At 34.9% G+C, this 16,746-nt stretch overlaps 1 protein-coding gene across 3 annotated transcripts in view; it reads left to right on the plus strand.

Annotated features, from left to right (window-relative positions):
- Positions 1 to 15,565, plus strand: part of C1GALT1 (core 1 synthase, glycoprotein-N-acetylgalactosamine 3-beta-galactosyltransferase 1) — a 36,711-nt gene extending 21,146 nt beyond the window's left edge. For 2 of the 3 annotated variants that reach the window (XM_037136687.2, XM_037136688.2), the window contains exons 3-4: positions 1,253 to 1,920; positions 10,450 to 15,565. In XM_037136687.2, coding sequence (XP_036992582.1) covers positions 1,253 to 1,920; positions 10,450 to 10,653 — 872 coding nt within the window. In that variant the 3' untranslated portion in view covers positions 10,654 to 15,565. Of the gene's footprint in view, positions 1 to 1,252; positions 1,921 to 4,771; positions 5,566 to 10,449 lie in introns of those variants that run through there. The other variant, XM_037136690.2, reaches the window with a different exon arrangement.
- The last annotated feature ends 1,181 nt before the right edge of the window (positions 15,566 to 16,746 follow it).

Consider the following 16,746-nt stretch of genomic DNA (forward strand, 5'->3'; position numbering starts at 1 on the left):
TTTACCTAGAGCTTTGCTACATGCATTATAGATTTTTTCAGACTTCAATTAGTGTTGAAATCACACTTAAACAGTTAGAAACTTTATGGTAATTTGATAGTAATTTTGTCTAAATCTAAATATAAGAACTTGGGCTTGTATTTTATATATGTTTTTAAATTTTATTTTTCAGTATTTCACTTTTAGCATGTTTATAAAAGTATAGTTCTCTAACTGTTGGAAATAAAAATTGGTCCTCACCAAGTACTGATCTAGAATCTTATAGTTGGACTCTTCTTCTGTACCAAGGTTATTCAAAATGTGGTCCTGGCATGACAGCCTATGTTACCTGTCTGCACCCAGAGAAGGAGCTTATACAGGATGTAAATCATTAGAGTCCACTGTTTTAGGACTTTTTTTTTGAGGGAGGAGGGAAAAAAGCAAGACTTCCTCAATGAGAAAATTAATATGCTGCTTTATATTCCAGCGTAAGCTCCTAATACATTTTCTTTGCAAACCCATACTTTGGAAAACACTACTCTAGATAATATTGGAAATATTACCTCCACCTATTCATCTGTTCTTTTTCTGACTGGTGGATTTGAATTTGTAATGAGGTATTACTATTAGAAGTAATCTCAACTGTGCATTAATGCCTCTTCATCAAACTGGGGTAGTTGGGAAAACCTTTTTGAAGCTACCTCAGAGTACTTGTAAAAATTCATTCCAGGGTACTCTTGTGAGCTTCAGAATGAACTGCTACTTTCAGAGTTTATTCAGAGCAATGAAAAATTCCTGTCAGTTTTCTGTTAAGAACCAGCTGGAACTTTCTTTGTAGAATGAAGTGAAAAGCAGACTCTCTTAAGGTGGTGAAATGCACACAGATCACCAGGAGAACTTGTTAAAAGTCAGATTCTGATTCAGTTGGTCTGGGGTGGGACCTGAGATGCTACATTTCTAACAAACTCCCACATGTTGCTGTTGCTATTTGGCCAATGAATCAAAGAAACAATAAGAATTTAATTCGTAGTGACAGCTCTTGTTAGCTCCAGTGACCTCCTGAAGATTGACAAGAAACCAGTGAATCAGAATGTCAGTTCATATTAGGTTGAGTTTTGCTTTCTTTCAAATTAAATCACTAAATGGTAGCTAGGTAAATAGAAGCAGGGTGGGGGTGGTTCCTTGAAATTGTTTAAGAAAATGTCTTCTTCAGCATAATTTGTTTGGATTTTACTTATGTGTACATATAACTTAAAATTTTTTTGTTTAATAGATGAGAACACAGACATTGCTGAAAACCTCTACCAGAAGGTTAAAATTCTTTGCTGGGTTATGACAGGGCCCCAAAATCTAGAGAAGAAGGCTAAACATGTCAAAGCAACATGGGCCCAACGCTGTAATAAAGTATTGTTTATGAGTTCAGAAGAAAATAAAGACTTCCCTGCTGTGGGACTAAAAACCAGAGAAGGCAGAGACCAGCTATACTGGAAAACAATTAAAGCTTTTCAGTATGTTCATGATCACTATCTAGAAGATGCTGATTGGTTTTTGAAAGCAGATGATGATACATACGTTATACTAGACAATTTGAGATGGCTACTCTCAAAACACAACCCTGAAGAACCCATTTACTTTGGGAGAAGGTTTAAGCCGTACGTAAAGCAGGGCTACATGAGTGGAGGAGCAGGATATGTACTGAGCAAAGAAGCCTTGAAGAGATTTGTTGATGCATTTAAAACAGAGAAATGTACACATAGTTCCTCCATTGAAGATTTAGCACTGGGAAGATGCATGGAAATTATAAACGTAGAAGCAGGAGATTCCAGAGATACCACTGGAAAAGAAACTTTTCATCCCTTTGTACCAGAACACCACTTAATCAAGGGTTATCTACCTAGAACATTTTGGTACTGGAATTATAACTATTATCCTCCTGTAGAGGTAAGTTTAGACATTTTATTACAATATAAACGCTCAACTGACTTTGCTTACTTTAAAAAAATAGCTAATATGTGTATGTTTCTTTAGTACCCCTATTTTATTCAGTCTTTTTACATAGAATGACAGTCTTAACAAAGTAAATGAGAATAAGAGTGTCAGCAGTAGTCATTCAACAAATATTGGTACTTACTATATTACAGGCACTAAGGCTATAGCAGTAAATATGGCCAAGCTTCACTTCTCATGAATCTTATATTCTAGATGAGGAGATACACAACAAACAGAAAAACTATCAAGTTATAATATGATTCTAGGTTGTGGTAACTGTCCTGGGGGGGAAAAAAAAACGGGTAAGGGAATATAGCGTGACTCAGAGTGGAGTGGGATACTCTAGTTTGGGTGATAAAGGAACAACACATCAAAAGACTTTGAGGTTCAGAAAGACCTAGGTTCAAGTCCTGTTTTCCCCCTTAATAGTTGAATGGGCAGAATTTGGCTAACTTCCTAGCATGAGTTTCCTCATCTGTAAAATGGACATGACTTACCTGTCTCATCCAGTCGTCATTTCGGTATAGGACGGTGCCTGTTACACACTAAGCATCTAATAAGCCTTGGCTCTTATTTGACACCTTAACTTACATTCTTGAAAACTTTATCTAAAGTGCATTATTTTATTAAATTTATCAGATGTACAAATATTTGAGAAGAGTAATATCTTCTCAAATAATATCTCGTACCCACAAACCAGCTTTACCAAGTATTAATCTTGTGCTATATTTGCTTCAGATTTTATTAAATAAAAAGGTGTAGATATAATTGAGGCCTCTGTATCCTCCCCAATCCAGTTTTCCTACCTCCTCCTCCAGATAACCACTGTCATGAATTTAATATTTACTATTGCCATGCCTGTTTTTATATTTTATACATGTTTATATATCCACAAAGAATATATAGTGTTGGTTTGCAGATTTTTTAATAAATGGAATTATACCATATGTATCCTTGTACATTTGCCCTTTTCACACAGTAGTAAAACTTATCAATTAATCTATGTATCTGCTTTTTTGTTAATTTTAACTGCTGTGTAATAATCTGATCCAGTGACTTTCAACCAGTGTGCTGCAAGATTTTTTAAAACGTGCAGTACTTGATTATTTTAGTAAGGGGCACTGACCTCTTTTCCTTTAAACTGTCAAATAAAAAAATGACAACGGCCAACATAATAGCCATCCAGTGTGCATGAATCAAAATTACAACTACTTTTTGTCAGATCAGCAAAAAATGTATTTTCTGGTATTCTGCAGAATTTTAGTAATTAGTTTATGTGTGCCATGACATGAAAAAGGTTGAAAAGTATTGATACAATCCATGAATGTACTATAATTTATCCATTTGCCTGGTGATAAAAGGTCATTGCCAGTTCTTTGCTATTATAATCATTGCAGCAGTGAATGAAGGAGACCAGGAATCATGAAACCCAGCTTTTAATCTCAGTTCTGTTATTATTGGGTTGGCCAAAAGTTTGTTTCGTTTTTTTCCGGAAGATGGCTCTAGTAGCACTTAGTTGTTTTTAACTTTTTTCTAAACAGTTATGTTAGATTATATTGTGACAGCTATCATGTCAACATGCATTTAAAAAAATATAAAAATTGGTGAATTTTTGTGTAGCCACTGTAACATTGAAGATGGAAGAAAATACAAAACATTTTGGCATATTCCGTATTATTTCAAGAAAGGTAAAAACAGCTGAAATGCAAAAAAAGATGTGTGCAGTGTATGGTGAGGGTTCTGTGACTGATCAATCATGTCAAAAGTGGTTTGCAAAGGTTCCTGCTGGAGATTTCTCGATGGACAATGCTCTACCAGTTGAAGTTGATAGTGATCAAATCAAGACATTGAGGACAGTCAACATACCACATGGGAGATAGCTGACATACTCAAAATAACCAAATCAATAAAGTTGGTGAAAATGAAAAATGTTTTTTATTTTATGGAAAAAACCTTACAGACTTTTTGGCTAACCCAATAATTAATAATGCCTTTAAGGCAAGTTACTGGGACTTTCTGCCTTCTTTCCTTTTGGCCCTGAGATACAACTAAGTACTTTGTGCTATCATTCCCTTCTTCACAAGTCAACACTTTCAAATCATCATCTGCTAGTTCTCAACCAGGTTTTTTTTTGTTTATTACCCCCAGAGTATGTTTTTCATCCAGAGGACATTTAGCAAATCTGGAGGCATTTTGGTTGTTAACCAGGAGGTTACAGCTGGCATCTAGTGGGTAGAAACCCACTAGAGTGCTAAAGGTTATAACCCACTGAGTGCTAAACATTTCACAACACACAGCACAGCCCCCAACAACAAGGAATTATAATATCTGGCCCAAAATATCAGTATCACTGATGTTAAGAAACCCTGACCTATATCTGACCCAAGCTTTAGAGGAATCAACTTTAAAGGAAACTGAAACAAGCCATTTACTGCTTCTATCACCCACCAGAGTAATGTGTTCTTGGTACTTACACAGACATGATACCTAATCCTTACAGTAATTCTGCATTTAATAGGTGACTAAACTGAGGCTCAGGAAATTGAAATGACTTGCCTCACCTGATAAGTAGTTTAAGCATTATTGCAAACCACCTTGATTCTAAAAGCTCTTATTTTCATCCTGAGCTCTCCTGTATGATTAATGGATATCTACCCCAAAGGGGTGGGGATAGGAGGATATGTTAGAATAAGTATTCTGTTGTTGGGATAAAATTCTACTTTCCTAAATAAACTTTTTAAAATTTAGTTGTATGTAATGAGTCTGTTTGAAACCTTATACTAGCATTTTATTTCTATTATAGATGCAAAATTTTCTGGACTATGAAACAGATGCATTCGCAAGCCTGTGTTTTGATCGTCTGTTTTTGATAGTCTGTTTTAATGAGGTGCTACTTTGGGTGCTTTTTTGATGTAAATTTTTCTTAGTGTATTCTGACCATTCCAAAGTTACCTGGCCCTTTGCCTTCTTGTATCATTTTGCATCCCTTTGCATACAAAAAATATACCCAAACTCAAAAACATTGTAAATGATGTAATAAATGCCCCAAAGGGCATAAAACTTCACGAAAATTATCTGATATGGGGTACATGTACATTAAGAGCAAAGGGGTATCATAATTGTTATCGTTTTGTAACCAGTAAAATATCCTTCTTTTCCTTTAAGAAAACTGCCCACAATTCCCACCAACATGTAGATGGGAATTCCCGCCAACCTAACAATATGCTTCATGTGAACAAAATAAATGTTTCTGTAGTGTGTAGTGTCTTTTATTTAAATTGTAGTCGTTTTTAAAGTGTATGGCAAAATTTGTTTTTCCTGTAAAAATTTATTGTTGTATTAAAGGCTATAAAATAAGACTTGGGAGTACCAAAGCTGACCCAACTTTCTAATGTTGCCTCTTTTCTCTTATCAAACTTCTGTTATTACTCATCCATCATTTAATAAATTTTCTTCTCCCTGAGGTACTGTTTTTAAAGCCATCCTAAATTTCATACATACATTGTCTGTGGTAATCATGAAAAATTAGAGTGTAGAAAAATTTTTGAGTCAGTAAGTGAGATATTCTAGTTCATGGGTCCCCATCCTCTGGCCTGTGGACCTATACGGGGCCACACAGCAGAAGGTGAGCTTGAATGTAATGCGTTTGAATCATCCTGCAACTATCCCCCCTGCCCTGGTCCATGGAAATACTGTATTCCACAAAACTGGTCCCTGGTACCAAAAAAGTTGGGGACCACTGTTCTAGTTGTCAGAGAATTACGTTTTTAAGTTGGTTGTTCAGAACTTTTCATACTGCATGATCACTTCCCTGTAAGTGAATCTATTCCCTGGGAAAAGGCTCTTTGCCAGAGAATTTACAGTCATGATACAGTGGATTTAAAATAGATGTGTATGTGTGTGTGTGTGTGTGTGTGTGTGTGTGTGTATATATATGTATATATATATAAACATATATGCTTCTGCATGTGAAATTGCTTTTTTCATAGGTCAGAAATAAATAGGACTTAATTCTATTAGTTCTTCAGTATTATTTAGACTAATTCATCTGAAATTTACTGGCACATGGTTAGGTAGAGAGTTCCTGAATTTTTTAAATTCTTAACTAATGGTTCCAATACCATTTTTTAATGAGTCTTACTTTCATTACTGATTTAAGATACCTCTTTATCATATACTTTTGCATACTTATAGTAGGATTGATGTCTGGAGTGTATTTCTATTACATTGTTCTGTTTGGTTTGGCTCAGTGCCATAGTGTTTTTAACCTTGTAGCTTTACAGCATATTTAAGTTATTAATCTAAGAGTGGGTATTTCTCTTTTAAATTGTTCTGGCAGCTCTTATGTCATTTACTTGTATAAAAAATTATTAATTTAGGGACAGTGGACGTCTTTGCTCAGGATTTTTTAAGTTTCCTTTTAGGTCCCCTGGTGAAGTTTTACAGTTTTCTTCAGAACTTTATTTCTTCTTAAGTATTTCCCTAGATATAGACTATTTTTGTTACTGTTCCACTTAGGCTGCTTTTTAAAACTTCTTCATTGGTATATATCAAAGCTTTTGGTTTTTTAAAGCATCTTTGAAATCTGGCTGTGTTCTTGGCTTCTTAATTTCAGGTGATTTTCCACTTGACTCTCTTGAGTTTTTTGAGGTAACCATAATTATATGCAAAGGACTATTTTATTTTAATAACTATAGCTGTTTTATTATCTTTTATTGCTTATAATGCTTAATAATAACAGTATTCTGGCCATCCATTAGAAAATAATAATGCAATAGGGTATAACAATACAGTAAGCCTATAAAAATATTATTACAATTTCAGAGTCAAAATTGCTTCCACAGAGGATCAGCAATTTAAAATTAACTGTTATTATTCGGGGTTTTTTTAGTTTACTATGCATTGGCCAGTATAGTAACCACTAAGTGCATTAACTATTGAGCACTTGAAATGTGGCAAGTCCACACTGAGATGTGCTTTTAAGTGTAAAATTCACACCTCATCTTATGGTTTTAACACAACTAACCAGAACGATTTCTTGCTTTTTTAACATATTTTATTAATTATGCCATTACAGTTCTATTTCCCTCCTTCATTCCCCTCCACCCTGCACACCCCCTCCCCCACCATTCCCCCCCTTTAGTTTATGACCACATGTCTCAAGTTCTTTAGATTCTATATTTCCCATACTATTCTTGCCCTCCCCCTATCTATTTTCTACCTACCATATATGCTACTCATTTTCTGTACCTTCTCCCCCCTTCTCCTCCTCCCACTCCCCTGTTGCTAACCCTCCATGTGATCTTCATTTCTATGTTTCCACTCCTGATCTAGCTGTCCTTTTAGTTTGCTTTTGTTTTAGGTATGGTTCTTAATAACTGTGAATTTGCTGTTCTTTCACTGTTCATCTTTTTTATCTTCTTTTTCTTAGGTAAGTCCCTTTAACATTTCATATAATAAGGGCTTGGTGATGATGAACTCCTTGAATTTGATCTTATCTGAGAAGCACTTCATCTTCCTTCCATTCTAAATGAAAGCTTTGCTGGATAGAGCAATCTTGGATGTAGGTCTTTGGATTTCATGACTTGGAATACTTCTTTCCAGCCCCTTCTTGCCTATAAGGTCTCTTATGAGAAATCCGCTGACAGTCTGATGGGAACTCCTTTGTAGGTGACTGTCCCCTTATCACCTGCTGCTTCTAGGATTCTCTCCTTCATTTTAATATTGGCTAATGTAATGATGATGTGCCTTGGTGTGTTCCTTCTTGGGTCCAAGTTCGCTGGGACTCTCTGAGCTTCCTGGATTTCCTGAAAGTCTATTTCTTTTGCCAGATTGGGGAAGTTCTCCTTTATTATTTGTTCAAATAAGTTTTCCACTGGTGGCTGTTCCTCTTCCCCTTCTGGTACCCGTATAATTCGGATGTTGGAATGTTTAAAGATGTCCTGGAGGTTCCTAAGCCTCTCCTCCTTTTTTTGAATTCTTGTTTCTTCATCCTTTTCTGTTTGGTCATTTTTTTTCTCCTTCTGGTCCACTCTTTTGATTTGAGTCCCAGTTTCCTTTCCATTACTATTGGTTTCCTGTGTATTACCATTCATTTCAATTAGTTTAGCCTTCATATATTCCTAAAACCAACCAGTTCTGTGAACATCCTGATCACCGGTGTTTTGAACTGTGCATCTGAAAGTTTGGCTATTTCTTGGTCACTTAGATTTATTGGCTCTGGGGCTCTGAGTTGTTCTTGAGCCATGTTTTGATCTGTTTGTGCCTGTTACGTGTGAGGAGTGGAGCCTTAGGTGTTAACCAGGGCAGGGCCACCCAGGTGGCTGGGTTGTGATGCTGTAGGTGGGGGCGGGGTCAGAGAGGGACAATGGCTGTCCCCTCTGCCGCTTCCTGCTGCTGGGGCCTGCGTGGTCTATGTCACTGCTAGCTCCTTCACCAGTTTATCTGCGCGCAAATGTGTGACCAAGATCAGCCCTCATTGGGTCCACTGCCCTGTGCCCTAGGTGGGTCTGCCCGCTTCGCCACACCTGGGATCTGCCCACAGCTGCTGGTGCATCTGGGTCGCTCACCCGGTTGGTCTGGTGGATTTTTCCTGCCCAACCCCACTCTGCTGCTGGCTCTGCCCCTCTTACCAGTTTGGCTAAAGGGTTCGTTGTTGTCAGACTTCCGTGTAGTTCAATTTTTTGTGGTTTGGCTGTGTTTTTGTTGCTAAAACTTTGTTGTTTTTAAACTTAGTTGTGCAAGAAGGTGCAGTGCTTCCACCTACGCCTCCATCTTGGCGGAACCAGAATGATTTCATTAATAATTTTAAAGTATTAATTACATACTGACAAAATAGCAATACAGATTTATTCAGTTAAATAAAATGTCTTCAAATTAATTTTACTTATTCTTTTTAAATGTGGCTACTAGAAAATGTTAAACTACATTATGTGATTTATTATTAGGTGATTTATTTTTAAAAGATTTTATTTATTTACTTTTATAGAGACGGGACAGGAGGGAGAAAGAGAGAGAGAGAAACATCAGTGTCTGGTTGCCTCTCACAAACCCCCAATGGGGACCTGGCCCTCAACCCAGGAATATGCCCTGACTGGATGCAGCCCACACTCAATCCACTGAGCTACACCAGCCAGGGCTAAAGCATGTTATGTGATTTATATATACCTATTGGACAGAGCTGATTTAGATAATCTCAAGTTGACTAATATCACAAGTATGACATATGTTTATAAGAATATGTGATTCTCATATATTTTTTGTATCATACTCCCTAAAGGCATAAAAGGTAGACACTAGGTAATTTTTTGGTGCCTACATAGTTGTCCAAGATCTCACAAACAATGTTTGTTTCAAAGGAAAAGTTGAGAATCAGGCCAGAGAAAATATAATGAACAATTTCTCAATAATTTTTACTGCATCGTAAGCTACCTACTTTCAAATATGAATTATTAAATGTTCAGTTTAATAGGTCAATATTAGTCTTTTCTGGGAACTTGTCAAACTGTCGTTCTCCCTGGGTCCTTACAAAGACATTATGTAGAATCTGAATTTTGTTGGAGTCACCTGGATGAAACATTCTCCAGATACCAATTCTGATCCCCAAAATGACCTTGTGACTGTTTAATTCTGTGACCAGTTTTTTTCTTTGTTTTCTTTATTTTCATGCTTTTCCATTCTTATTTGTTGTATTTTTTGTCTTGTTTTAAACATGTTCTCATACCAACTGTATTAGGAATGTATGAGAATTCCATAAGTGAACAAATGTTTAACCGTTAACTTACTGAGGGCCACCTGAATGTTATTGTTCTAGCAATAATGGCTCAGATATTGAGCATTTGTGATATATAAAGCTTAGTACCAGGCATTTCACACGTATTATCTTCTTTAACCATCTTTTGTAGATAGGGAAATTGAAGCTTATAGCAATTTAATAACTTGTCCAATGCCATACACTAGTAGGCAAAATCTGAATTCAAACCTAGGTTTGACTCAGAACTCTCTCAAATACTACACTATTTGGGTTAATGTGCAGATAAAGTATTAGGTTGCAGATACGTTATGGTCAAGGCTTTCTAGTCCTTGAGTGCTCCAAAGGTATTTTTCTGAGGCTGAGCCCAGCAAAAATTTACAGTGAGAAAATTATGAAGAGAAAGCAAAATTTGAAGAAATAGAGCTTTTGTATAGCTGTTCCTTTCACCTAAAAAAAAGCCTCAAGATATTTTACTGCTAAAACACTGTAGAGTATGAGAGAATATTATTTCAATTAGAAATACTTATGTCCAGTTTCAAATTATTAGGAACTCTATAAATTCCTTTCTTCCACATGTCTAATAAATTAGGTGCCTCTTTAAATAAACCTTGCCAGCTTTAATTACTTGATTCTGTTAAAATTAGTGTTTCCTTTATTATCACTATATACATATTGTATTTTAACAGTGTGCTGCTTATTAATAATGCCTGTTTCCACCACTTTTTTAGGGGCCTGGTTGCTGTTCTGATCTTGCAGTTTCTTTTCATTATGTTGATCCTACAACTATGTATGAATTAGAATACCTCGTTTATCATCTACGTCCATATGGATATTTATACAGATATCAACCTGCCTTACCTGAGAATATACTAAAGGAAATAAGTCGAGCATACAAAAATGAAGATACGAAGGCAAAAATTGGGAAACCTTGAAAGAAAATATGAATGAACAGAGGTAAAATGTCTAACATTGCACCGAAGAACTTCTGCATTTCTTATATAGAACACTGGACTCCCAGTGAAGAATTCTAAATGAACATTCCTTATTAGAAATCTTTCATATGAATTGACTGTCAGCTGAAGCTTTAATAAGCTGTGAGGTCTGTTAAAATGTGTTTTTGATACAGTAATATATATATGAAAAACTTGTGATTTTATAATGTTGTCCAGGCAGGGGGACTAGAAAAGATTTTATTGCCTATTCCTGACCACATGTATTATTTTCACTGGGAAGCTAAAACAGTAAAATTTGTTAAAACATCACTGCACCGTATTAGTAACACACACATGATGTTAAACAGATCTGCCTTAAAATTTTAGAAGGAAGTGTTGTTTTTGGTGTTGTTTGTAAACTCAAGACATGAGTTCATGTTTGCAATGTAGTATCAATGAACCAAACTCCCTGCTGCCCCTCCCCTCCACGCACACCAGTGTGCAGTTTTGGCTAATCAAAACTTTGCTGTGACTTTAAAATTGGCAGTATTTCTTTCAGAAGTAGGTAGAATAAGAATGCACTTGTCTTAATGTGCATTAATAAAATCACATTTTGAAATGATCATGGTCCTTGACTGTAATATATACATACTTGGTTCTAATTAATAGTAAATCTTATACAGGCATACCTCATTTTATTGTGCTTTGCTTTATTGCACTTCATAGATGTAGTTTTTAAACCGAATTGAAGGCAAGATCCTCCACAAGCAAAAAGATTAGGACTCGCTTTATCGTGAGACTTGCTTTATTGACGTGGTCTGGAACAGAACCCACGGTACCCCTTAGGTATGCCTATCTATCCTGAGTCCCTGCTGTCTCTGCTGAGTACGTTTCACCATTCTTGGATACCATTTTCAGCTAGCATTTGGTAAACATGGATTTTTAAGTATTTTGTTCCCATATTTACCCATTGTTAATTATGGGTAACTAATAGTTACTGTAATGCTTTGGGGGGAAAGCTTTTCTTATGTCAGTGCCACTCTCAGGAATGCTAAGCAGCATTTTTAATTGATTATTTAAAACTCTTTCCAACCATGTAATTATAGTTCCTTTTATTCTTACCCTATTGTGAGAAACTTGTTTGTGCCTTTCATAATTTGTTTAAAGCAGTTTGGAATTCATTTTTAGAATCTGAGGTGGTTATTAGTTACACTGGCAAAATAATTTAAATGTAGGATTTTACCTAGAGTTAATTAAAAACATTAGAAAGTGCAAAGTTCTTAAACAAGCTGAAGTATGTCAGATATTAAAAGACCAAATACTTAATTTGTGAATAGCATCTGAATTTTAATGCTGGCTTACATACACAGGATGGGGCAGAAGTAGGTTTACAGTTGTTCATATGGAAAATAATACAATAATTAATAAATAATAACAAGAATGAACGCTATTTTGCATACTTACAACTGTAAACCTACTTTTGTAACACCTTCTATTTTGGGATGATTGTTTTGCTGATGCATAAATATTTCAGTTGAGTAGAATAGCCATTCAAGACTGCCATCAAAAACACATACAAGAGTTTCTGGAAGGAAAAAATTTTTTCACTTTTGTTATCTTTACCAAAATTACCTGAGTGTATCATAACAATATCTTACAGACTTTCTGTAATACTATGTTACATGTTTCAAATGATTTGCATTTCTCTTATGTTTATCATTATGCTAATTTTACTTGGCTGTCACCCATTGACCCTGCTGCTTAACTAAATAGTTCATTGTGCCAAACATGTCAAAACCATGACCTCTTTGATAGTGTATTTGAGAGGATGTTCCTATTAGCGGCCAGTTATGGATATTCTGCCCACGTTGTAGAAACTTACACCAATATATACCTATTAAATTGTGTTTCATAGTGTTCATGGTGGTTTCACCTGCCAGAATTTCAAGGCACTCTATTCTTTGAACAGCTCTTCAGCTTGCTGTGCATATGAATTTGAATCCATATTTGCTGTTGTACTTTTCTGTGGTACTACAAGTATAAATGTTTTATCATAAACATCCAAAAGCATTAGAATTTACTCACAGGAAATTAGCATGTAAAAAATCCTGGAGTCCCAGAGTCTGACTGCCTGGATTTAAATTCTTGCTTCATCACTTACTAGCTTTGTAACCTTGAGCAATTTACTTAATCTCTTTGTGCCTCAATTTCCTCATCTGTAAATTAGCCACAATAATATTACCTACCTCACAAGTATTTTATGAGGATTAAACAAGTGAATATATTTATGGCTTTTAGAACATTTGGCCCAGAGGATGGAGCAATAAGTTTAAGGTTTTATGGTTAATTTGGAGTGTAAATATTTGTTTCAAATGAATGAAAAATCTACTTTAATTAAATCACATGTTGAAGGAACTATTTTGTACATTTCTTATAAGTAATCACTAGTTTTTATCTGATGTGTACTATATGCCAAGTACTGTGCTTAGGTACTCTGTGTACATTAGTGTTATTAAATCCTCACAGGTTGGGTATTATTTCCATTATGTAGATGAGAAAACAGAGGCTCAGAATTCAAGTAACTTTTCCACTGTCACAAAGCTAATAATGAGATTTTTATTTAAAGCCTGTGTGTTCTTTGTACCATGTCAGCCCAGAAGTTAGTCATTTAGCATTATTTCCATTTTTACTTACAGACATGTGACATCTTTTACTCATTTGCCAGTAATAGTAAAATTAACCAGATTGCCATAATGCTTCTCAAATTGTGGTTTTTATAGTCTTGCCTGGAAGCTTGTCAAAACTCAGATTTCAAACCAAGACCATAAATCCTGAATCTAGCATAGGGCCCAACACTGTTCATTCTTACTAGCTACCCTTGGGCTGTGGTTCTCAAAGAGTAGTGTAAACTGCAGTTTCCGGGTCATTCGGGAACTGGTTGGAGATCTTATCTCTCCTGGGCCCTATCTTATCAGAAAGGGACTAGAGGCTAGCAGTTATGTTTAACCAAGCCCTCCAGGTGAGGCTCATTCACGCTAGTTTGAGAACCTTTTTACACTGAGATCTAAGTGATTCTGATGCAGATGATCCTTCAGACATGCTAATCATCACTGCGTTAAGTAAGGTATTTTTCAAAGATTTAGATAGGGCATGTTTTAAATAGTGTAGTCCAAGATTACACTGAATTAAATGTAGAAGACTTTAAAGATGACTTAAAGGGTGAGTGGATCATTTATTTTGACAAAATTCTTTAGCTTTTTTAGAGTGGCTAATATCAGGGCTTACAGAGTAAAATCTGTAATTCTTCGAGTTTAGCAATTTCACATTGGGGCAGGAAAAGTTCATTAAATAAGTACATCCGAATTCATTAAAAGCACATGTAAATGAATGTCATTAAAAACGTCCACAGTTAAAAATATTTTGTAAAATGCAGAACATTTTTTTACTAATTCATACTATCAAAATTGCATCACCTCCAAGAATCAGTTGACTGTCCTATGTGATCTAATAAGGAAAAAAATTCTAATATTTGATGGAGCACATACAACTAGATTTCATGATGATACTGATTTATCTTTTAAATTAAGATCTCTCTGATTTGCATAAGTGATTTTAATGTGGTCTCAAAACATGGCTTTTACTATTTTATGTCCTCCATAACAGCATACTTGTATTTTCAATTGGAAAGTTCATAGATGATATAAGATTGTTGTTCCTGAGTTAAATTATTTGTTTTCAAATACCTTAAACTTCAAAGGAGTTTTCTTCCTGTGAGATTTGAAAATAAATCACTGAACAGTTTTTAATAATTTTTTGAAGTATGTTCATAGGATTTGGGCATTAAATTTGCTGATTATTTTCATAATTGTTTTTTTAGTATTAATTTTTTACTTCCTTGAGTCTATAAAACTATATCTGATTGAGGCTTGAAAAATCCCCCACTTGATTAATTAGATCGAGTCTATCCTTTTATTCTCCATTTAAGTTTTTTGTTTATTTTATAGTACTATGTCTTTGACAGTTTCTGCTTCTTTATATTTATTGCCCTCTTTAAATTTCCTTTTAATTAATTTCCATTTTCTAATTACTCTTAGTGTTACCTTCACAAGGTTAATTTGGCTGTCATTAGTGATTAGTATTTATATCACTTACTGATAATTTTATATAGCTATTAACTTTGTTTCCCTATGAGTTTAGGAGTAAAAACATATGTCTTAAGAATAATGCCTCTTGGCTTTCAGGATACTTGCCCTACTTAAAAGTCTACAATTTTAAACTAATTCTAGATATGTAATTATTAAATGAAGCAAAGTTATTTGGATTCTTCCACCACCCCCTTACTTTTCTCAAAAACAAACAAAAAAACTCACTTGCCTGATTTCTCTATGTTTTTAGAGTAGGGCTGACAGAAACATACTTAATAAATCTGGGGGACAACCTGTGGTTTAATTTATGCTAAATGTAACTTGATTTAAAAATTACTTGTTTCAGTTGAAATACAAACTTTAATATATTAGAATAAAAAATTTCACAAATTCCCTAAAGAGGAACCAACCTAAAACTAGTATTCTATTTTAACTCCTCTTCCCTCTCTAATTTTCAGCTTATATCACTTAAGTTTAAATACCTTTTCAGAGCCCTGCAAATTAATAAAGTGTATTACAGGGAAACTAATCTTACTGCTAAGCAGTGTGCTATATTACACAGTGAATGTTTGTGTTTTGGAGTCTAAAAATTATGTAAGGTAATAGAATCATGAATGGTTTAAAAATGTCTGGTGACTTGCTTATTATTTTAAGTGATCACCGATAAGTCAGAAAATGTATTTTTAAATATGTTTTTTAAAGTGCCTTTTGAACATTTTTAAACAATGGATTTAAACAATTGCATAAAATAAATCACCATGTTTAAAGCTGCTTTATTTGATTATTTTTAACTTATGTAAAAGTTATGGGAGAAACCTTGTCTTTACATGTATTTTGGGGGTTATTTTATTGCAATATATATTATTTTTTTAAAGCAACAAAATATTCTACCTCAGATCTTTGAATAATGTACCTTAAAAAATTACAAATACCTATTCTGTAGTCTAGATGTGTTTGTGTGGGGGTGTGTGTGTGTAGAAAGAGAGAGAGAAAGATTGCTTTCCTATTTCTTGCTATATTTTCATCTGCCTTATATACTAAGAAAATAATTTGTTCAACTAATTATATATTCAAATAATCGTGCCCAGCATGTACTAGAAATACACTGGTGAGCAAGACATACAGGATTCCTGTTCTTATAGAGCCTTAATTCTACAGCTAGCCAGCAAAACAAGTTAATAGATGAATAAACAAGATAGTTCAGAGAGTGCTGTTAGGAAAGTAGAAGTGAGGTGATAGAGCACATTTCTGGGGGGAGGGGGTGCCATTCAGTCCTCTGAGGAGGTAATATCTGAGCTGAGACCTGAATGACAGATATTTTATACACTTCAAAAGGTATTTATGTCTATGAAGTTCTTTGCTCCCACTACGTTAAAAAAAACAGTGTGTCTACCTTTGCTTAATCATGCTTTGGGCATATGTGAAGGCTCACTGAAATGCCATCAATAGGCCAGAAACTTCTTGGTTTTAGGCGTATTTCATTCAGAGCTCAGATCTATTGATATTAGATTAGTCTGGGACTTGTAAGAGATGAATAAAAATTGGCTACCTCTTCCTAAGCAAATGATTACAAGTGTCGATAAGGTTCTTGAGTCAGCCTATCTGCCTCAGTTTTCAGTCACCTACCTAGCATGTTCCTTCTTAGTTGGTACGTTTGTGTGTGTGTGCGCACACACATACATACACACTCATTTGGATTAACAGCTTTAGAAAAACTAAGTTTTCCTAAGTCATTAGGAAAACCTATTGGTAAGTCATTAGAGAAGAGATTTATTTATCTAAATACATACAGATTTACCACCTCTTTCAGGTTTTCCTAAGGTATAGTCCTGGAAATGATTCAAGATTTGCTGAATTTATCTTCTTGCTAAAAAGGAAGGGCTCTATCTCAAACAAATTTTACATCAGATCTAATAATGCTGACAGCGTAGGTTGTCCAAATAGAAAT

Source organism: Artibeus jamaicensis, unplaced genomic scaffold (assembly GCF_021234435.1).
Source record: "Artibeus jamaicensis isolate MK-2021 breed Jamaican fruit bat unplaced genomic scaffold, CSHL_Jam_final contig_923, whole genome shotgun sequence".
In the NCBI taxonomy this organism is placed as follows: Eukaryota; Metazoa; Chordata; class Mammalia; order Chiroptera; family Phyllostomidae; genus Artibeus; species Artibeus jamaicensis.